At 38.0% G+C, this 23,491-nt stretch overlaps 2 protein-coding genes across 9 annotated transcripts in view; one reads left to right on the top strand and one right to left on the bottom strand.

The window, feature by feature from the left end:
• The window catches only part of MYEF2 (myelin expression factor 2), a 35,336-nt gene extending 33,922 nt beyond the window's left edge, over nt 1-1,414 (top strand). For 5 of the 8 annotated variants that reach the window (XM_036300633.1, XM_036300619.1, XM_036300602.1 and 2 more), the window contains one exon: nt 9-172. In XM_036300633.1, the coding sequence (XP_036156526.1) occupies nt 9-172 (164 nt within the window). Of the gene's footprint in view, nt 1-8 lie in introns of all 8 variants that reach the window. The other 3 variants (XM_036300623.1, XM_036300609.1, XM_036300583.1) reach the window with 1 other exon arrangement.
• On the bottom strand, nt 689-22,642 carry SLC24A5 (solute carrier family 24 member 5). Its single transcript, XM_036300645.1, has 9 exons — nt 22,492-22,642; nt 21,609-21,788; nt 8,858-8,941; nt 8,662-8,765; nt 8,233-8,333; nt 6,389-6,672; nt 4,171-4,377; nt 1,754-1,855; nt 689-1,042 (listed from the first exon to the last, which is right to left on the bottom strand). The coding sequence occupies exons 1-9, from the start codon at nt 22,610-22,612 to the stop codon at nt 720-722; spliced, it is 1,506 nt and encodes a 501-aa protein (XP_036156538.1). The 5' UTR covers nt 22,613-22,642; the 3' UTR covers nt 689-719.
• Between the last annotated feature and the right edge of the window lie 849 nt (nt 22,643-23,491).

Here is a 23,491-nt window from a genome sequence, read left to right as displayed (position 1 = left end):
TTATACAGGTCATGTAATGTTTGCAGAAATAAAAATGGAGAATGGAAAGTCAAAAGGCTGTGGAACAGTCAGATTTGACTCCCCAGAATCCGCTGAAAAAGCCTGCAGAATAATGAATGGCATAAAAATCAGTGGCAGAGAAATTGATGTTCGCTTGGATCGTAATGCATAATTTCAAACCACGGTTGGAACATTCTTACATCTGTTTTGCTGAATCTCCTAGTAAAAGTCATTTTTAAGTAATACTGTATGCTTACAAACGTTGTAAAAATGAACTTTTAAAACTCCCACCAGCTTTTAACAGTATAGTGTTAAATATACTGTGATTTTTGTTATCTCAAGTTTGGGTTTTTAAAGACAGCAAATCTGGTCATTCAGTTTAAATGAATGGTTATACTGTTTTTTAATGAAATAAGCCATTTCCATGTTATTTTCAGTACTACATTGTGGGGTTTGTTCAAGTTTCTCCAGCTTTTATCAGCTTATTTATTGTAAGTTAAAACAGATGTTTTTTTCAAAACTTCTGTTATCTGTATGTAATTGTTCTTGATAAGAAAGTACTCAGACAAATTAGGATATGATTTTGGTTGATTTAAATTACTTTTCTTTGGTAAAGAATTGTAAGTTTTAGAGTCTAAAGTTTAGGATATTTTTTATTTTACTTAAATGAAGAAATGGAGTTTTCTTTCTCTGCCCCTCCCTATCATTCACTATTAATATTAACCTCCACAGCCCCTTATTTTATTATTTCCAATAATTCCAAGTTCATATAGAACTGATATTGTAGCAAGTCCCAAGTACAATAATAGACAGACTACTCCCAACTTTCTGTCTAGTTTCCAGCCATTGAAGTGAACTGCTAAAAAAAGAAAAATAATTGAAACGTTGAGAGAGATGGTTATGTAAGTTAGTCCTCGGCTGTTCACTTCTACAGGAGCTGATGTATTTATAAATACAGTTTTAATCACCCAGGGAACACCGAGGCACAGCATATCAAACACATTGGATCCCACGATGTTAGACATGGCCATATCTCCTTTGCCTGCAAAAAAAAGCATGGTGTTAAAATGTGCATACCAATACTGTATTTTAATAAGCTTCATAAGAAAAGACACTGGATACTTTTTTGTTTGTTGGTTTTGGAAAATTGTATTAGAGCAAAAGTCTTACTGAATTTGTATTTTTTAATTTGGGGAGGTTAGTATTTAAAGTATTAACATTTATTTATCTAATTATCTTTATTAAAGCATTTTTCAATAAGGTGTGTAGATTACTTGTTGCTTTTCATTCTAGTTTAACATGTTTAAAATATATTTTATTGATTTTTTACAGAGAGGAAGGGAGAGAGAGAGAGAGTTAGAAACATCGATGAGAGAGAAACATCAATCAGCTGCCTCCTGCACATCCCCCACTAGGGATGTGCCCGCAACCAACGTACATGCCCTTGACCGGAATCGAACCTGGGACCTTTCAGTCCGCAGGCCGACGCTCTATCCACCGAGCCAAACCGGTTTCGGCGATTTAACATGTTTAATTACAATTTAATACACATTTCAGGTGAATTTTATTCGGGGAATTAGATTTAGTGAAATTAATGTTTGTTATTAAATAGTAAATCCTTCCTTTTGAGTTACCCCTTTTTTTCTTCAAGTATGTTGCTGAAGAAATAAATATATTTAAAGGCAACTTTGCTTAGTGTAGTTCAGCCAGGCTTAAAGAGGGAGCATCGCAGCTTGAGGGACCTAATTCTTACCTTTTCTTGCAACCAGCACACTTGCAATCGTGTCTGGTATGCTTGTTCCTGCTGCTAATAAAGTAAGGCCCATTATTGTATCTGGAATTTCTAATGTTTCCCCTGTAATAAATATAGATGTTATAAGTTACAAATCTTATAGGTTCACTAACCATCCTCTGCAGATATTTCATATATTTCATTCCTGAACAAAAAGAAAATAGGCATATTTAGATTACAGAGCCAGTATATATATACTTGATTTTAGTTAGCAAAATATTTGAGTAGGATTGGTAAATGGGGTAACATGTGTAGTACAGATTTTTTCTTCTAAATACTCACCCAAGGATATGTTTTTATTGATTTTAGAGAGAGGGAGAGAGAGAGAGAAACATAGATGTGAGAGAGAAATAGCGATTGGTTGCCTCCTGTAGCACAACCAAAACCTAGGTATGTGCCCTGACCAGGAATTGAACCAGCAACCTTTTGCTGTAAGAGGTAGTGCTCCAGAGCAGGTAGGACAGATTTTTAGTAGAGAAAATTCTACCAAGGAACAGTTCCCTTCCTTGGTACGCTTATAGAAGTTTTGGATGTCATCACTGTTACATCATTAAGGCTGCTGCTTAATGTATGCTAATAAGATTGGTCCCTTTTTTTTTATTAAAAACTTTTTTCTTAAAGTGTTCAGTGTTAAGCATATTGTTTATAGCTATTTTAAAAATATAAATGTATTAATATGGTATACATTTTAACTCCTACTTTAGTGATATACCTCAATTTAGTGTTTTCTTTGAGAAATATCATAAATCTGAAGAAAACAAAATAGGGTTCTTCTTGAGTTTTTCTAACATTATAGTCCTAATTTAGTAATACTTCTGTTAAATTTGATGTCAGTTCAACGTTTTTCAGTAATGTATTTATTTTAGGAAACAGGACCAATGGGAAGTTAAAAAAAAGTACATGTAACTGCTCTTTTATTGTTATAATTGAACACTTGCTTTAGAATTATTCTTCCTTTCTAATATTAATTTAAAAAAAACTAGCTGTTTATTGCATGCTAATATATATTGATATTGGAATTGATTGTTAATTTTTGTTATGGTTGGCCAGAGTTCTTATGTACATAAATAACACATAAATAACATCTTGGGGGTGTTCTATGATCTGTTACTTGATTTTGCTCTTTTCCTGTTTTCCTAATGTCAAATGTGTTCTGGCTGAGAAAGTTTGGAGAGATTTAATATGCAAGCTAATTGGACTATTTTATCTTCCTCTTTAAAAAAAGAAAAAAATATTTTGTTTTTTGCTAGCATATTATTCTAAGTTGCATATTAAATTGGAAAAAGTCAGAGATCAGGAAGTTTTTGGTTCTTTTTGTTTGTTTGTTTGTTTGTTTGTTTGTATTTTGGTAAAGGGCCAGATAGTAATTATTTTAGGCTTTGTAGGTTATAGTCCCTGTTGCAGTTATCTGGCTCTGCCAATGTAGTGTGAAAACATCCATAGATAATATGTAAACGAATGACCCGATTAGCAAAAAAACAGAAGACCAGTGATTTGGACACTCAAGAGGTAGTTTGCTCACCTCTGATACTAGTTCATTCAGATTAACCTTTGGGGAGAAATTCCTGAATTTTTTGTTTTACATTTATATTTAGTTTGTCGTCCTGGACTAGGAATTCTATGGGATTAGAGCTGATTATGGCCAAGCAGTAATAGTTAAATCTTAATTGTGAAAGCAGTAGAAACCTAAAATGAAACTTTTTTACTTATTTCATAATATATTTATATTGCCATGCCAAAAAGCAAATTAAAAGCCTTGCTTGGTCTGGGTAAGTGGTTAGAGTGTTGGCCCATGCACGGAAGGGCATGTAACTGGCTTGCAGGTGGTATCCCTGGCCAGGTTGGGGCACATGTGGGAGGCACCCAATCGATGTGTGTCTCTCACATCCATGTTTCTCTCTTTCTCTCCCCCTCCTCCCTACCCTTTCACTCTCTCTAAAAATCAATGGCAAAAATAAATAAAAAGCAAAATAAAATGTATTCTAGTTAAATTGTGAACATCATTGTTCTCCCCAAACAGTGATATCTTGCTATATTTTCTGTTATGTGATTGAACTTAATATAAAGAGTTATGGAGCCCATGCAATGTGATTTAATTATTAGTCTAACAGACATCCTGTGAATTTATTTCATTTATGAGATGATTCCCTTGACTCATACCCCTGGGCTGTATAATTTTGAGAATATAGTTGATATGGGATATGCACTCAGAAAACCTGGATGATTGGTATATTAATATTGAATTTTTTGGTGGATAGCATTGTATTTACTTTTTGCTAGAAAAGAAATTTGCTTCTTAGCTTAGTGAATGTATAGAGTTCTTATGTGAAACTGATTATTTTCTTTTTAAATTGTTCTCTTGTATTCAAGATACATACCAGTTATCGTGACCATCCAAACAAGGATATATGTAAATGCAGATATCCAAAGTGCCGACATGAAAAAGGTTATCACAAAATAATTTTTCCAAAATTTTCTTCTACAATCTGGTGTGGTTAAAAAAAGTAACGTGATAATAGGAAGGGATAGTACCCACAAAATTCTTTTGAAATCTGCTTCAGGCATGTTGAAAACACTTGGTGGATCTGTTGAGAAAAAAAATGATTCTGAATTTCTTAAATGGCCAATTACGTTAGAAATGTCCATTTAGAAAGCTATATTGAAATAAATTAGCTGTATCAGTTTTAAGAGGCTATTTAAAACATTTGAATACCTCATTACTGGTATTGCTGGCAAAAAGAAACTAATTGAGACTTTAGGGCAAACAGTGTAAAATGTGATTCTCAGCATTTCTTGATTTCGGGCCTTCATCGAAATGTCTTGGGTCATTCACTTGAATATGTTAGAGATGATGTTTATAGAGTGTCAGTTGGACATCTTTTGGCTTTCTACAATGTGGATGATCTTTAGTAAATTTTTTTGCTTATGGGATAGTTGTCTCCACTGCCCAATATTGTTGATACCTCAGCCTGCCCCATATATCATATAATGTATACTTAGGAATTATAAAATAGAGTATAATTTTTATTAAGTTGAATATTCCATTCTAATTCTTATTGTAAGTTATTTTGAGGGCTTTTTTCATTATTTTTTTCATTAATTCACAATTCACCACCAATCTTAGAAACAACCTTAAGAAAATAGGAACTAGTATAGAATCTACATGTAATTTATAAACTTGAGTATGTTTCTTTATTCAATTTGTCTTATGAAGTTAATGGGAGATAATAGCATATTGGATAAAATGGGAATTCACTTTAAAATTGTTTAAAATTTGTATGGCATTTACAGAATAATGTACCCATATATTTGATCAATCACATTACAACTAATGCTAGTAAAACAGCTAGTAAAATTTGTCAAGCCTCAGCCAATGAGCCATTACATAAAATTAGGTATAATTTTAGTGTAAATAGTAAATTTTAGACTGATTCTTTTCAGTTTCTTGTTAAAAATTTTAACTTAGAGATGAATAACTCTTGTACCTGAAAGACTAGAAACTAATTTTTGTATGAAGGGGAAGAGTCATGTTTTAATTTTTATAGGTAGTAAATTAGGATAAGTTCCCTTCCTAATGTACTAAATTAAATTTAGAATCTGTTTTATACAACCATTTTATATAAAAGTAACCCATAAATTGATATTTCTGGTCATAGATGAATTTGACTTTCTACCAAACATATTTACCTAAATGGTTTGCTGTTGCTTCAAATTACATATTTAAAACTCAACTCGTTTCTTCTTCTCACCAACCCTTTCTCCTAAATTCCTAGTTTTTGCAAGCAGTGTTCCGTTTTCTTAGTCAATTCTGATCAAAGTTTAAGAATTGTCTGCCCCCTTTTCTGGCCATGTGTAGTCCTTTAATTGCCTGGTCTTTGTGATGCTTTCTCTGCACTGTCCTCATGCCTGTTCTCTTCATTCCCACTGCCTTCTCTCTGTCTCGGCACCTATTAAACACCAGCTGTTTAGTAGCCTCTTATGTACAGCCATGTCTTTTATCCCATGTTTCAGTTCTAATAATCTTCCTGCTCACAAACCTGCAAGACTCTTACACAAACATTTAATTTTAATCCTATTTCTATCTACCGTTCTGCTTTCTTACTGTGCATATTTTGCCTCAGTTATGCTAACACTTAAGTAAGTAAGTGCTTTGCTTATATTATTTCCTTGGCCTCAAACCACAGAATATACTTTATATTTACCTCTGTATCATTTACCTAATAAAGACTTCAGTAGCTATTACTTATTGATTATAGATCAGATCATCAGTTAAAATCTTAACTGTTCTGCAAGGCTCAGTTTAAATGCTTCCTTGTCAGATAGTCTTTCCTATTTAAACATTCTCATCAAATTTTAAATAATCTATCCCTTTTAGGAAACACAGTTATACTCTATTTCTTTCTCTAAATACGTAAATCCTCATATTTTAGTCACTTTCCCCCCTGCGGTATTGGAAGCTTCATAAGGATATGGACTGCCTCTTCATCTCTGGGTCTCCAGTGTCTTCTATATAATAAGAATATATATTTGCTGAATTAAATGAAATTACATTTCACTAGTGAATAGACTTAGTAGTGGACAGGATGTGGTTTTTACCTTCAGAAACCTGATTAAGACCATGTAAACTTATAGAAAGCTGGGAGTAACCGGAATCCTCATAAAATATTCCACTGTCATTTCTTGATGGCCGACGGATGAATGGTCGACCCTCATCTTCCCATCCCATTAGCGGTTGTTGTTCACTTCTCTCCTCCATAGCTTTGGCAAGACGGGTACAGCAGGGACTGCATTTCTTTATAATATATTGGTTAATTTTTATGTCAAAACACAGAATCAGGACATATAATCCATATATCAAAAGTAGTAGAATGCCTTCATACCTATAAGTTAGAGAAATTTGTGTTTTTAAATTAAAAAATTAAAATTATTTGAGAGTTAATAGCTTTTAAGCAGCTTAATTTTTAATGCAGCGATAGAATAATCAAATGTTTCTAGGTATATGTTGGTGTTGTAGATGTGTTACAGCATTATTATAAATTTATTGATAGGAGCTTGACTGTCTTCTCTATATTTAAAAAAACAAGGATTGGAAACTCATCTTTTATAGATTCCTTTAACATGGTTGGCATAAAAATGCTTTGAAAATAATGATCAAAATTAAAGTGAAACTAATGGATAGTAATGGGTAGTCTTCATCTCAGTTCATTGGCAGAATCCATTCCCCAAAATACATAATAAGAGACTATAGCATGTGTTAGTTCATTTTAACTGACTCTATTCAAATTTTATAGTGTAGAAATTTTGTGTAAAAACTCGGAATATATCAGGCTTGCTTTGGGGTTTTCAGTTTCTTATACAGAGTTTTAAAAAAAAAAAAAATATATATATATATATATAATATTAACTAAGAAAAGGAGATATTCTCAAACATAAAATTATACCATAGGCACTGAGAACTTTTTTCCTCCACTGGTTTCCTATTTAAAGAATTGTGACTAGCTAATACCATCACATTTGAATCTTGCATTTACCTTTGATAGCTAGTAAGTCTGCTACAGCTAGAAGCACAGAGTTCTTGATCTCCGGGGTGGAGGGAGACTCTCACAGTCACTGTCCCCTTACCGATAGCTGCTGAGTCCCAGAAATACCCCGACTGTAACTCATCCTTTTTCTTTGGGAGAAGGACTAGTGTTCAGAATGACTCATTTAGGGATTTTTGCTCCCTGCTCGATTTTAAGTTTTTTGAAAGCAGGTATTTGCAGCCCTGCCAAGTTGTACGGCAGAGGGGAGCCACCTGTGACATTTCTTTATCCCTCATGATTGTCAATGTAGTGGCAAATACCAGGTAGGTACTTGGTGCATATCAGTTGAAAAAGTTATCTGTCTACTAAGTCACTCCCTTTTTTATTTTCTCAGAACAGCAAAGCATAGGGAGATAAAAAAAAAAAGCAAGCAAGCAATTTTTAACATTAAAACCTAAATATTTTTTATTCTGCGAGGAAGAAGGCTATAGTTTTTCTTCCTAAATGAACAGAGGGGAAGATGCAAGAATTCAAAGGGACGTTTACTTCCTCCATCCCCATTTCCAATCTTGTGACCATGACTGCTTCTAGGCAAGGTGAGCAATAACCCAATAGATGAAAAAGCCAACTGTTAGGACTTTAGTGGACAACAACAGCTAGGAGACTTCCTGGGCAGTCAGTGGGGGAAGGAAGGCTGTAACATCCAGTGACTAATGAGACAGAAAAGGAGACTGACCACTAAAAAATAGCAAAGAAGGGAGAAAAATGCAGCCAGCAATCGCGATGAGGAACTTTAGCCCAGAGACCACTGGAAAGGATGTGAAAGTGGCAGACATTTGAGAAGTTACTAAACCATTAGAATTTCATGAAATTTTCTCTGTGTGTTTTACATAACAGTGATAATTATTTCAAGCTTACCAGTACACTTGGTTGTCAAATATTATGCCAAGAACTGTTGCTACACTAATCGCATATGCCGCGCAGTCTCTGAATAGGGGCCAGCACGATAATGTTGAAACCTATAAAATGATAATTTTGTTTCCATTACACTGCAGCTTCTTCAAGTACATGCTTAATGTAATAAAACTGTTTGTATATTTGTAGCTAAATATCTTTTGCATATTGCCTAGAGAAAAAGGAACTTTAAGGAAAATTGTTTCTAAACCTCTGATTTTCATAAATATGACCTAGAGCTATTTGTGGGTTAATCTAAAATTGAATACATGTTGGTTTTTCTACTGATTAATAAACTTGATTGAACAGATTACTAGTGCCTTGTTTGTTCTAGACTATAAACAGTTCTTTAATTTGTCAAGATAATACATTGTGTTGAGTTTTTGTACATACCACATTAGATAGCAAGCCACAGGCTGCACAGATGCCCAGGAGATTATAAATAGCGGATCCAAGAATGGTGCTAATGCCAATATCGCCCTTTGTGATAAATACACCTATGAACAAGATAGTAAGCAGGTAAAGTAGTGTTGATTTGAAATAGATTAAATCACATGGGATTAGCAAAAATATAAGGTGCAATATTTACCTAAGAAAGCAGTAACTAATTCGGGAGCTGAACTACCAGCTGCCATGAAAGTTGCACCGGCAACATCCTGAGACAATCCAAGGGCTGAAGACAAATGAGATTATGTTATGCCCAGTAAAGTGACAAATGAAAGAGTATATACTGTCTTTATAACTAAATACAGTAGATATTCAAAACTACAGCTTAACAGAAAAACACTCATACTTCACTGGAAAAGTAAAATGCAGGTTAAGAAATCGAGGGATCCAGTGTCTTGCTTTCGTTGTCACTCTGGCCTAAAGCTTCCATAGAAAGGGAGAAAAGGCCAGGAGTACATGGAAGCATGCTGCAACTAAGTCCTCTGAGTGCAGTATGGATCTTACGGGACCCAGAAAAGATTCCTTCCTAGTGGTAGATGTGTAGCAACAGCACAGCTTTTTAAAAACTCGCTCCAACAAGAGCTGAGAAAACTAGGGTAATTCAGGAATCCTAATCCAACTTGAAAGAGGAGAAAAAGTGAATATTGGTAGTATTTAAGATCTAGAAATGAAGCTGAATTAAGGAGCATGTTCACAAATCGCTAATTTCAACCTTGTCTAAATACAGAAGAGGAAATTAACAAAAAACAAGATTGACTACTGTATAACAATGTTAATTTAAATTATGAAACCATGAGAACTGTTTTAGATTAGGAAATGTAGGAAAATACTACTATTCAAATTGTGTATATCCCCCATGTTAACAAGCATGCAGATCCATTATCCTCAGTGATTGATGGGCTAAGAGTCTTAAATGTTTAGCCCCTTCAGTTTTAGAGCTAAGGGACCTGCTATGGCAAGGGCAGAGAAAGCCATGGGGCGGAAACCACCTTGCTTAGGGAAGGCTGAGACAAGGTTGCATCAGAAATCCCCAACCAGACTTTGCTGGTAGAATGAAATGAGCTGACAGAGGTAGCATGCTGGGCCTTATTTACCCTGGGTCACACAGACGAACTCGGGTACCCAAGGCTCTTGATAGCCATCCTTTGCTGATGTTTATTATTTATTACACCTATTGATTCTTGACACTTCAGTCTTCCTGGGACCCTCAAATTCTGCTGTGCTTGCTTGAGTCACATGTGGTCAGTATTTATTTTTGCCTGTGGGGACCATTACCTGTTGCTTATTCTCAGATCCTCATGTTCTGTTTCTCTGCTGGGACATCTACTCTTGACTTTCCCGTTTTTTTTCTCCTTGGTGTGGCAGATTGTATCTTACAAAATTGGCTACAGTATTTCTGCTCACATGATTTCCCAGAACCTTTTCATTATCAATAAAAAAAAGGTGGAGTTTATGTTTATATCTCCTCCTGGGCCTGGATACGCCTATTGACTCATGTTTGGACTGACAGAGTGGCAGAGCCATTATATTGCCAGGCTGGGACTTAAAAGGTGGCAAACTTCCTCATGCTCTCTAAGAACATTTGCTTTAGAGCCACAAGTCGCCATATAAGAGTCTGGCTGCCTTGAAATCCCCACCCTGGAGAGACCTCATGAAGAGCCCAAATTGAAATAGAGATGCTCGAGGGACCCCTGCTGTTCTGAACCCTCCCAGGCACCCACCATGTGAGGGAGGGAGCTTTCAGATGACCCGCCTTCTCTTATGCCCTTGAGCAAAACCACTTAGCTGAGCCCTGTTTGGGGGCGATTTGTTAACAGGAATGGGTAATGGGAACACCTAGCTATTGGTCATTTATTTATTGCATTTACTAACAACCTACTATGCCAGATGCTTTTTCATGTGCTGAGGATATGGCAGTAACAATCACAAATGTTTCTGCTCTAGTGAGAGGAAACAGACAAGAAAGCAAACTCCGTGTTAGAAATAGTGAAGAACAAAAGCATGGAGGGGGAGTATGAAATATCACGACAGAAAGATTGTAATTTTGGATCAGGTTACCAGAAAGGACTTCACTGGGACAGTAACTTAACACACGCTTCAAAGGGAGGGAGCTAGGCACACATACACCTGGGGTAAGAGTATTCCAGGCAGAAGGAGGGAGTGCAAAGGATCTGAGGTGGAAGCTAGCCCAGGTGTTCAAGAAACAGAAGCCCAGCATGTATGGAATTAAGTGTGTGGAGGGAGGGAGGTAGTTGATAAGGTCAGAGGTAACAGGCAGCCAGATCATGCAAGGCCTTGTGGATCCTGGTAAGGACTTGGGCTTTTATTCTGAAAGATTTGGAAGTGATTACAAAGCCATCCACATGCTGCCTGCTGATGGTACCAAAATCAGTCATCTTTTTTTTTTTAATCCCTGTGAGGTTATTTGGTCTCAGAGGCCCAACCAGCTCTAGGCTGAGCTGTTTGGCCACCTGTTGAGCCTTGTGAAAAGTGTTCTGGGGATAGTTGGGATGATCCAATTCAGGTCCTCTATCCTATTCCTCACTATTTGCCTCTGGTCATGTCACTTGATGAACACCCACCTGCAGTGACTAATGAAGGGAGAGAAATAATAATGATTTATGAAAGTCATATTTCATAGCATTTCTTTTACTGCTTAGAGCAGGGGTGGGCAAACTTTTTGACTCGAGGGCCACAATGGGTTCTTAAACTGGACCGGAGGGCCGGAACAAAAGCATGGATGGAGTGTTTGTGTGAACTAATATAAATTCAAAGTAAACGTCATTACATAAAAGGGTACGGTCTTTTTTTTCAATAGTTTTATTCATTTCAAATGGGCCGGATCCGGCCCGCGGGCTGTAGTTTGCCCACAGCTGGCCTAGCGTAAGATATATGTTGTATGTGTGTGTATATACTAGAGGCCTGGTGCACAACATTTGTGCACGGGGGGCAGGAGTGTCCCTCAGCCCAGCCTGTGCCCTCTCGCAGTCCAAGATCCCTCAGGGGATGTCCAGCTGTCGACTTAGGCCTGCTCAGTGGGCCTAAGCTGGCAATCGGACCTCCCCCAAGTGGTCCTTAGCGCTGCCGCAGAGGTGCTCTCCAGCCATGAGCTCGGCTTCTGGCTGAGCGGCGCTCCCTCTGTGGGAGCGCACTGACCATCGGGGCAGCTCCTGTGTTGAGCATCTGTCCCCTAGTGTTCAGTGCATGTCATAGCAACTGGTCGTTCTGCCCTTTAGTCGATTTGCATATTAGGGTTTTATATTATATAGGATATCACTTTATATGATATATAACAATTATATATTTATATATTTTTATGTGTGTATATATGTATACTTTTTTTATTGCTTAAAGTATTACAAAGGGTATTACATATGTGTCCTTTCCCCCCCGCCCCCCCGCCCTTGATAATCCCCTGGCCTCCCCTACCCCCCAGTGTCTTATGTCCATTGGTTATGCTTATATGCATGCATACAAGTCCTTCGGTTGATCTCTTACCCCCCTCCCTCCTGCCCCCCAACCCTCCCTGGCCTTCCTGCTGCAGTTTGACAATCTGTTTGAGGCAGCTCTGCCTGTGTATCTATTATTGTTCAAAAGTTTATAATGGTCTTTATTATCCATGAATAAGTGAGATCATGTGGTATTTTTCCTTCATTGACTGGCTTATTTCACTTAGCATATATATGTATACTTTTATTACAATTCTGTGATGTGTAGTAAGATCAACTGGCCATGAAACAAAATAGGACAAGATAAACCTATTGCTCTGTGATTAACTTTTTTCATTTTAGGTGTGAAATAAATATCTTACATTGATGGTATGCAATTCACCCTCATATACATAATTTATTAATCTCAACTATTCTCAAATATGAGTGATGCTATTTCCATTTTACAGATAAGAAACAGGTCCAGGAGGTTAAATAATTCAGTTAGGTGGATAGTGAGGATCTTAAATGTGAGAAGTTACTACATAAACCCCAAGTATATTGGTTCTAAGTCCAGTGCTACTTCAATTTCATGACAGAAACCCAATATAACAATGGCAGTTAGGCAGGCCAATTATAACGTTATTTTCTTCTCTGCCTCATGGCACTGGCACATAACTGCCCCCAATTTATTCCTTCCTTGGGGGAAAATAGTTACTTGGAGTTAGAATGTAGAAGTTTAATAATATTGGGTATTATCATGAATTCTCTAATCAAATCAGGGCTAGATAATATGTGGAGGAAATTGAAAAAGAACAAAATGCTTTATTTTGAAGTTGCTGTCCAAACTCAGTGCAACTGAAGAGCTAATGACCCCTATTCATTTAGCTGAAGAGTGCTTTATTGGAAAATTCAATCCCCAATGTGATCTGTTGGGTTGTTGCAAGGTAGGGAAAGAGGTGGCCCATTGAACACTTCTGCTCTCAAAAGGCAGTAATGACCAAGAGTGTTGCTCTCCACTGAGCTCTAATTGAGTCATGAAAGGAAAGAACTTGCATTGATGGGCATGTACAGTTTAGAGATATTTTAACAAGTTATATCTTAAGGTTCTAAGCATATTTTGTAAAAATGGTTTATACATCTGAACTTTAGAATGGCCTCGATTTGTCTTTGCTGACCATTGGAGAGCATTTCTTTCCTCTCTATTACTCTAAAGGAATAATCACATTTTCCTTCAGGATACAGTAGAAAAGTTTAAGGTGAGTTTGCTTTATAAGTTTAGATATCATCACAGTGTTTATATAAAGTGCAACTCGATTATAATGAACTGGTTACTAAAACTCAGCAAACTTTTTCTCAAGTGTGTTTGCTTCTAGGATGCCATGTTGGGAAGTTTATAACCTCTGGAAATATAGGAGGAAAAGTTTTAAACTAAAATGGAGACCTGGATTCTGGCCCTGCCAATAAGCAACTTAATATGAGATTTTAGATAAGTCATTCAGACAAGGCTTATATTTTGCCATCTGTAAAATGGGGAGTTCGACTACACAATCTTTAAGATATCTTCTAATTTTTTCAATTTCTACTCAAAATGTAGAGTATGAATTCTGTCTTTCATGTTAAATAATCCCATAATAAAAGAAAACCCTCTATGTTATTTTAAAATTTAGAAGATGGAGGAAAATAGAAAGGGCTGAGTTACTTACATGCTTACCATTGTGTTTAACCACTGCTATCATTTTAATGTATTTCTACTCTCTTTCACATTTTAATAGAGTTATAACTATAGGCCGTATGCAATTTGGTATCCCTTGGCACGATTTAAAAAAGTCCTGATGATAGCAAATTTTCATGCTTTGTGAATGGATTTGAGTTTTGGAAGCAATCAAAAGTCATTCGGACTCAACTCTAGTGACTCCAATGGGTAGTCATACTAAGTAACCCTACTTAGGGTCCAAAATGAAGTGTGACAGCACAGCCGGTGTGGCTCAGTGGTTGAGAATCGACCCATGAACCTGTAGGTCACAGTTTGATTCCCACTCAGGGCATATGCCCAGGTTGTGGGCTCAATCCCCAATGCGGGGCATGCAGGAGGCTGCCGATCAATGATTCTCTTTTATCATTGATGTTTTTAATCCCTCTCTCTCTCTCCCTTCTTCTCTCTGGAAAAAAAAAAAAGAACAAAACAAAACATACAAAAATAAAAAATGAAGTATGACAGCAAACCAAAGCTTTTTATGATTTGCAAAACTCATGTTGACATCAATTTTAAATATTTTTCTAGAAATATTTTGAGTAAAGTTAGCATGCATTGGAATCAATGCCTGCCTCTCAATGCCCAACTGCATGTATATGCTGTGAGGCTCTTAACAATAAATAAAAACATTATGAGCACTTTCTGGTTACCACCTTATATTTTGATACACTATGATGGAGTAAATTCTGAAGCCCTGTACAACGGTTTTAAATGCCTGATTCCATTGAAAAGGCACTCTCTTCACTCCCAACCTAACAGCTATAATATTACAATGAATGTCACTGTCCTCAGCCTAGCATACAAAGCCCTTGCAAGACATTTTATCACCAAACCTCACAGTTACCTGAGTTTTGGCCCCATAATTTGCCCAGTGTCACATAGTAATTGTAGAGATGGGATGGGCACCTAGATAATTTTTACTTTAAAAAGCTGCTCTTTCAGTCATCCATATAGGTAAAGTGAAGAGATTAATACTAATCATCATCATCATCATTGCCTATTCCTGCAATAGCATCTTGGCACTATCCAAACGACTTGGCACTTTATTTAGATCCAGGCACCTGGCGTAGATTTAGCAGCAATCTGAGGGGACCACAATTTAGATCAGAGAGAAAGAAAAACAAAGAGGATGAAAATGCTCTTAAGAGGAGGATGAGTGCCCCTGTGGCAGGGAGGAAACTCTATTCTTAGGTTTTTTGTTCTCTGGGAAGGCTTTGCTTCTGTAAATTTCACAAGGATTAAGCAAATCAAACACTGAAACTGTAGGCTGTCCAAATGCCATACTCACAGAATTACTCGACTCCCTTTCAATTTTATCAATTTAGAACCAAATCTACCTGGAATTAAAACTTGCATTTCTTTCTTATTGTCTATTTCTGAAACACAAAGTAGAACATGGGCAAATGTTAGTTCAAAGCAGAGTGAATAAAAATAATTTTAATAAAAAAGCAAATACTTTAATTATGTTTCTCTATATCTTACTAAGATTGTTTTCACTTAAGACACGTTATACCTCAAAGGATCAGCATGGTGGAGGGATTAGAATTGTTAATTGAATAGTATATTAGTGTGACATTTAAAATGAAAAGTTTCATAGCTGGCTCATTGTGAACTTTGAGCTATATCAAGTGACCAATCTTAAGGAGTTCTCAGTTTTTTGTGTAGATAGCTTAGGAAAAGGTTAAAAACAGGAAAAGCTGATCTGAATAGTGGTTAAATAATTCTAGGAGAGCCCCATTACATATAAAAATACTAGAGGCCAGGGGCACGAATTTGTGCACGGGTGGGGCTGGCCAGGGGAGGGGCCACTGGTGGTTGGCCAACTGACCCTGCCCCCAATTGTTTCAGTCGTTCTGTTCCGGTCGCTTGGTTTTTATATATATAGATGTAAAAATGATTTTTTTGTTTTTTGTTTTATACTGAACTTTTGTGTTTCTAAAAATAAACTGAGAGCCCGGCTGGTGTGGCTCAGATGGTTAAGCATCGACCTATGAACCAGGAGGTCATGGTTTGATTCTAGGTCAGGGCACATGCCTGGGTTGTGGGCTTTATCCCCAGTGGGAGTGTGCAGAAGGGAGCTGATCAGTGATTCTCTCTCATCATTGATGTTTCTATCCCTCTTTCCATCTCCCTTCCACTCTCTAAAATAAACAAAAAATTAAAAAAAATAATATTTTAAAATATATGTAATTTAAATATAAATTAAATCAAAAATATAAACTATATTAACTTATAGTCCAAAATAAGACTATTATCTCTCAGTTTATTTTTAAAAATACACTTTTATTGATTTTATTTTATTCATGGGTCAATGCTCAACCACTGAGCCACCTCAGCTGGGCAAAAAAATTCTTTACACAATAAAAGATTGCTAAAATGGAATAAAATGGTATGTATTTTTAATGTAAAAGAAATAAAAGGAACTGTAAACAATATCCTAGAGATGTTTAAGGTATTGTTTAAAGTTGCCAAATGGGTTATTAGGTGAAATAAAAGAATGGATTTAATAAACTTACTTCCTACCTTGTGGAGTAGTTCTTGCTTTTATTTGCCTTAAATTTGGTATCCAGGCTCTAGCAGATGCACCTAGACTTGGTATGTGCCCCAAGCATATTGATAATGACTTTGATCATTCACCATCTTCGCCTTCATCTTTCCTGAACAAAGGATTCTAATCTCGGCAGTCTGTTATTCTGTAGTAATGGACAGTTAGTGAGTGTTTGCTGTTTGCTAGGTCCTTGTGTAAGCAGTTGTGTTTCCTCAGCACTTGGCACACAACTCTACGAACTCAGAGCTCTAGTTACCCTGCTGCACAGCTGAGGTAGCTCAGGCAGAGAGACTTCAGCACTTTGCCCAGAGTCAGATCTAGTAAATGGTGGGGCTGCGATTTGAACCTAGGTTGGTCAGGCTCCAGAGTGGACACTTTCAACCCTCTCAACTAGGTGGCCCCCTAGAATGGAATGGCCTTCCCTCCCTCCAGCCCCTTTATGGATCCTCAGCGTCGCTATAGACCAGTCAGCAAGTGCCGCGTAGAGGCGTAGAACAAAGAGGACCGAGCCCCAAACAAGCCGTGCCAGATGTGAGTACAAGGCGATGCGACTGACTTCACAAACCAAACCGAGCAGGGGAATTCAGACGCTCCTTCGTCAGGCTTAATGAGCGACCAGACCACCGAGGCTCCCCTTGCTTCCTTGTTGTCATTTGGAATCTTCTCTGTGTCTGTCTGTCTTTGTTTCTCTTACACACACACTCCCAAGAATATCTACACAAGTACTGTCTAGAGCAGCACAACAGATGGGAATGAGGGAGGTCTCCATAGTTTATTCCTTACCTCATATCCTTAGCTCTAACTTGTCTCAGATAATATTTCCCCTCTGACGACATCTTTTAACCTCTTATCCTGAATTTCCTACTTGTTTCCCCATTTAATAATATGGGTTAATTTTACTTCAGCCCTCTGTGGTCAAAGAATCATCATGAGCCTCTTTTCCTATAGAATCTAAATGGGGGAAAGACGAGGGGTTTAGCAATAGCATTTGCTCATACAGGTTCTACACAGTTAAGATGACAGCACAATGTCTCAGGTTGTCCAATGGGGTATATGCTGCTTTTCCAGTGTCGCGTTGGAGAGGAGAGATTCTGTGACTTTCATGATTTCAAGTAGAGCAAGGAGAAGGGAAAGATCCTTGCTCGAACCTCAGGTGGTGACAGCTCTAGGGGACTTTGCCAGACCAACATATACAGCTATAGACAAAGAGCACTTGCTTGCCTGAGCTGGGGCGGAGCCAGGGTGTCAGTAAGAGGCTCTGCCCTCCCCCTCCTCCTCCTGCACAGAGATTCCATTCCTGAACTCTTCTAGTCTTCACCTTCTGGAGCCCCTTCTGCTGGCCAATGAACCATTGCTTGTGATTGAGGAGAGGGTAATGGGATGATGGATCTGGGTGGGCCATGGTCCTGCCAATCCTACCACTGTATTCTAGGTTGGGACTCAGAGCATGTCCCCCACAGAAAGTCATTGTATCATACATGATCGATCAATCCCCAATAAGTTGCCAAAAGTCTGAGCTGATTTTTCAAAGTGGATTCTCACTATTTTGTAGTATACTTTGTCCATTATTAAAGTGAGTATTTGAAAAGGGTTTTTTTGGGGGAGGGGTATTTTCTGGGAGGGTTAACATTTTCAGTGCCCTTGGAAGGGACATATCTTTAAGATTGTTCATATAGAACAGTTCTTCTGAAACAACCATGTTACAGCAGCTAATCTGAAACAAGGATGTATAAAATTATATCATATAGCAATCGAGAACATTCTTGAGTTTGGGCGCAAGAGTGACCAGGGCTTTGCCATATACTGACTGTGTAGTCTGGAGAAATTGCATATCTTCTCAGTCTCAATTTTCTCTTTAATAAGCCAATCTAATAGTCCCTACTTCATAGGGTTTTTGTGGAGACTAAATGAAACCATATATATTTAATTTAGAACCATGCTTTTATCATTGTTTTATGATAACTAATAAGATAAATGAATGAATAAATAACACTCCAGTACTTTGTGGAATGCATCAGTAAACTATTTTGAGAATAGTATTAATTAGCTGATGGGATGGTGGAACTATTGTCACTCAATGCTAATCAAATAACTATGGGGGAATGTAACACATTCGCATACTTCTCTATGGATGTAAACCACTGTCAGGGAGATTGTTTTTTATTGCTGATGTTTAAATGTGGATGAGACCATGCTAGATCTTGAAAAGAGAAATGACAAAGTTAACTTATAGACATTTTAAAAAGAATTGAGTTAGCACTATTTCTATCTCCTTTTGTTGTTAGTATTTCCAGTACTCAAGACCAGGTCAGTTCTTAGCTGCTGAGGAAGATTCGGCAGTGGCGTAGCATCATCCGTCAGTCACACATCTGTAATAGCTACTGTATTCTATTTCTGAGCCAGGAGTAGTGCGCTGAGAAGTGTATGTTGTTGATGATGTTTCAGAGTGATTCCACAAGTGGCATGGTGGAAGTGATTGTTACAGATACTCTGTGAAGTCACTCACTGAAGATTGTTCTAAAGTGGCAATCTAACTTTAATGCAGTAGTCTCTTTCTGTAGGGCTAGAAGAGTTTTTATTTACCACTGTGAAGACAATTTTTTATGCATTTATTCTTTCAGTCAAGTCATTGTTCAATAATGTGAAAGCAAAAATGTTTCAAAATGATTATTTTACTTTCCAGAAAGAGAAAGATACTAAGTGGAATATTACCTTGAATTGAAAGCCTTTTAGACTTATGTAATTAACACTAGTGGACCAGTACACGAAATTCATGCTGGGGGGGGGGGGGCGGTTGTCTCTCAGCCAGGCCTGCACCCTCTCCAATCTGGGACCCTTCAGGGGATGTCCGACTGCCGGTTTAGGTCCAATCCCACAGCTGGCCTGATTGCCTCCAACTGCCCTCCCCCTGTGGCCTGCTCGTCCCCAACTGCCCTCCCCTGCCTGCTCATCCCTAACTGCCTCTGCCTCAGCCCTGCCACCATGGCTTTGTCCGGAAGGACATCTGGAAGGTCTCCCGGTCTAATTAGCATATTATCCTTTTATTCAGCGGTTATCAACCTGTGGGTCGCGATCCCTTTGGCGGTTGAACAACTCTTTCACAGGGGTTGCCTAAGACCATCCTGCATATCAGATATTTACATTATGATTCATAACAGTAGCAACATTACAGTTACGAAGTAGCAACGAAAATAATTTTATGGTTGGATCACAACATGAGGAACTGTATTTAAAGGGCCAGAAGGTTGAGAACCACTGCTTTTATTAGTATAGATTATCTAGGTTTTCTATTTGAAAGTACAGTTCTTCCCACAAGGATGAACAAGTGGGTTACTGCAACAGAGTTGAGAGTATAGAAACAGGTCCATATGTAGATAAAAATTTAGTATATGAAACTGATTAACTTTAGAAAAAATAGCATTGTGTCCTATAGCAAAACAAATTCTTAGGGGATAAAATAAATAAATGTAAAAATATATATAAGTAAAATAAAATATGACAATTTTTCTGACCAATGGATAAAAAAGCCTAAGTATAAAACCAAAAGGAGAATCATAAACCATTTATAAGTTTACTTAAAATAAGTAAAATTTCAATGTGATAAACACACAAAATACAAAAGCAAACAACAAACCATGAAAAAACATGATATAAATTTTGTATTAGAAAAAGGGTTAATATCCTTATATTAAAAAAAGTCTTGGAAACCAATAAGAAAAAGATAAATTACCCCCACCCACACCCCCATTAGAGCATGGGCAATCAAACACAAAAGAAAAAAAATAAATTTCAATGCACTTATAAAATGTTAACCTCAGAAATGGATAAAAGATAAAGACAAACTTTACAAAATAAAGTTCCATTTTTAAAGCAACTAACAAAGGCATTTAAAATGATATTGTTCATGGCTTTCTGGAATGGAAGCTACCACATATTCCGGAGGTTTAGGTTTGCACACCTCTGTGACATGCTTTTGGCAATGTGTAAGATAAAGCTTAAAATAGGCACAGCTCTGCATCTTTACCAGGAAATGATCAGAGAAGTTTGCAAAGATTTTTCTGCATGTAAGGGCATAACATATTTAAAACAAAGAAACTTAAAAAACAAATCAAATATTTCATAATTTATAATGTTAAAAATTATAAATTTCTACATGGTGACTACAATGCCTAAAAAACAGTTTTCAGTGATCAAGTCATTTACAAAAATCCTAAAGTATAGTGCTACCATTAAAAATAAAGTTTTTGAAGAGCATTTAATCCTATGGAAAATGCACATAATTCAGTATTACATGACAGAAAGGAAAAGACCTTAAATAGTACCTATCACAGGCTCCAAAGGCTGAAAGGAAATACACCCAGTGGTAACTGTGGGGAATCTCTGGGTGATGGGAATGTAGATGATTTTTACTTTTTTCTTCTATTTGTCTTGTATTTCATCAATCCAAGTTAAAGTAATTTAATCTCTATTAAATGAAAACTATCAATATCAACTTAAAACAATGTCAGCCTAAAAATGCATGTATTTACATCTACGTAAGTTAAATAATCATTATAATAAACTTATGCTGACCTAATCTATAATTTTTTTTCATTAAACAGATATGTGTTGAGTGTCCCCACTGTTGCCAGGTCTTATTTTAGGTCCTAGGGGACAGCTATACTCTAGTGAACAAGAGAGAACACACTTGGCTTGCCTTGCAGCGGGAGTGGGGGAGGAGCCGTGGGTAAAGGAGAGTGTCTGTTCATGCTCTTCTCTGTGAAGAAATGCTCACTGTTTCTGTCCAGTGGGTGACCTGACCCTTGACGTAGACTTGCTCTGAAGTGAGCATGCCTCAAGAATGAAACTAACCATGCAGGCATTTTTGCTGATGTGGCATAAAACCTCTCTGATACCTTGATTTTAGGGACTGGGGCACCAGTGAAAGTTCTATGCTCAGAATTCTGGATGATGCCCGTAACTGAAGGGATATAAACCGTGGGCTTAAGCTGGTAGATCTTATTTTCAGATTCCAGTAATGAAGCCGAATTACAAATAGTGCAATTCTGCAACCGGTTGAGAGGGACAGATTGCTGCTGAGCTATTTCAGGGACAGCCATGCCCATAGATGTGTGTGGCACAACTGTCTGGAAGGTCACCCGGGAGATTCCCAGCCACTTACATTCACTGATGAGTTCCAAGGAGGGCAGGAAGTACTCGTCACAGACAATAGACAGGGCCATGAACATGTAAAGGATAATTAGGAAGTAGATTATGATGCCTCCATCTTTGCGCTCCTGTTTTGTGAAAAACCCTTCAGGAAATTCCGATGATGGAGAAATAACACATTGGGTGCTATTTCCTGGTGAGGAAAAGGAGGTGAGAGTTTGAAGGATGTTGGAGACACACATTCCAAGCTCACAAAGGGAAATTGCTCAAGAAATCTGTAAAGTGTGGGGTTTCTGGGTGGAATTTTAAGAACCCTGGTGACAATGTACATAGCCCTTTTGAATGTGATGTAGTTGTAGATCTGAAAAAAAAAAAAGTCTTTGAGACCTGAAAGAGAGGCTTTAATGAAATAAGCTGATGACAGTGGAAGAATTAAAAAGAGGAAATCATAAAATCACTCCTCGTCTGCTTCATTTAGGGAATTCCAAACCCCTCTTCCTCCTCAAGTAGAAACTATAATCTCTGATTATTAAGATTTCTAATATCTGTACAATTTCATTTTCCAGTTGCAGAACCCACGTTGTCCCCAGGCCCGCGAACAGTCACCCACTGTCTACAGAGTGAGTTTCTGGGATGAAAGATTTTTTCTCTCGATGAAGTCTCCAACAATAAAAATGGAGGCTGCCCTGCTTCATGGTGTCTGTGAATTATTTCGGCGCTATCTTTGAGGTTTATTTGAGGGATCAAAAGTGTTTCATATTCTTCCAAATGCTAAAACTCACAGCAAGCACAGGAGGAAGCATAAGCCAAGGCAGTCAAGGGAGAATGTCCCTTTGTCCCTTCATTTATAGCAGCAGCAGCAGCAGCAGGGGTCGCTGACCCCAGCACCCACCTACCTGTGGCCCGTGGGAGACGCTGGGGCAGGGAGGCCCCCGGGGGAGGCAGGCGTGCAGCTGCCCAGAGGATGCCGAGGAGCAGGGCCCTTCTTGTCCACCGTGGATCCCCTTCTGTCTGCATGTCTGCTGCGCTCTTACTGCAGTGTGCCGCTTGAGGAGGAGAGGAAAGGAGGGTTAAGCTGGGTCATGTGAGGAGTCTCCTTCCTGCCCAATGCCCTGCCCCAGACACATTTCAGCAAAGCCAGTGCAGGAGGGAGGGGGGTTGGGGCCAGCCAAGCCTCTCTGATCAGGAGCCCCAAGCCCCAGGGAGGCTGGAGGAGGTAGGGAGGAGAGCAGGCAATCTGTCTACATCTGGCCTGGGCCCACAGGCCCTGCGGTTAGATCCCGGCAGCTTGTACTTTATGGGGTCTTTATTTAATGTTTTCATACTGGCTCTGCTTTCGACTTTCTCTAGATTTGTAAGGACCTGAGCTTTTACACCTGCTCCCACTTCTCTCCAGCTCTTGCGTGTAGAAATTGTTGGGGCTGGTGTATGTGTCTTCTGCGGCTAGCTTGGCACCTTTTATATTTCTGTTTTTGCCATTCATCCTTGTCTCCAATTATTAGGGCTAGACACAGGAAGGTGACTTAGGAGGCTGAGCCATTATCTAGTGGAGGAATGAATGATGGTGGCTTGAACCAAAACAATGGCAATGGGCATGGAGAGGAATCAACAGCTTCAAGAACTGTTAAGGAGACAGATTGGATGCTACTTGATCATTGATGAGCTGTGCTCTCTGCTGGAAGTTATCTAAAATGGAAATTCAACAAGGCAGGGAGTGTTCAAATATAGACCTCTATCTTCCCCACCCTAATGCTGACCAGGCTTGTCAAGGTGTGAAGAACTTGTGGCATTATAGTAATATGTAGCTAATCTCACAGGTTCTACAGCCAGACCACTTGGTTTGAGTCCTATTACTGCTACCTACTAGTTATGTGACCTTAGTCAGGTTATTTAACC

This window comes from Myotis myotis, unplaced genomic scaffold (genome assembly GCF_014108235.1).
Source record: "Myotis myotis isolate mMyoMyo1 unplaced genomic scaffold, mMyoMyo1.p scaffold_m19_p_1, whole genome shotgun sequence".
Classification (NCBI taxonomy): domain Eukaryota; kingdom Metazoa; phylum Chordata; class Mammalia; order Chiroptera; family Vespertilionidae; genus Myotis; species Myotis myotis.
Note: the sequence above shows the minus strand (reverse complement) of the source record. Positions and strands in the feature narration are given on the sequence as shown.

What these genes read in the sequence shown, in the direction of transcription:
- SLC24A5 (XM_036300645.1), bottom strand. Translation starts at nt 22,612, where the DNA reads ATGCAGACAGAAGGGGATCCACGGTGGACAAGAAGGGCCCTGCTCCTC. An exon ending in CTTGGAACTCATCAGTGAAT is followed by an intron (nt 8,942 to 21,608) that starts GTAAGTGGCTGG and finishes ATTTGTCTTCAG; the next exon opens with CCCTTGGATTGTCTCAGGAT. An exon ending in TGTGCTGGTTGCAAGAAAAG is followed by an intron (nt 1,043 to 1,753) that starts GTAAGAATTAGG and finishes TTTTTTTTGCAG; the next exon opens with GCAAAGGAGATATGGCCATG.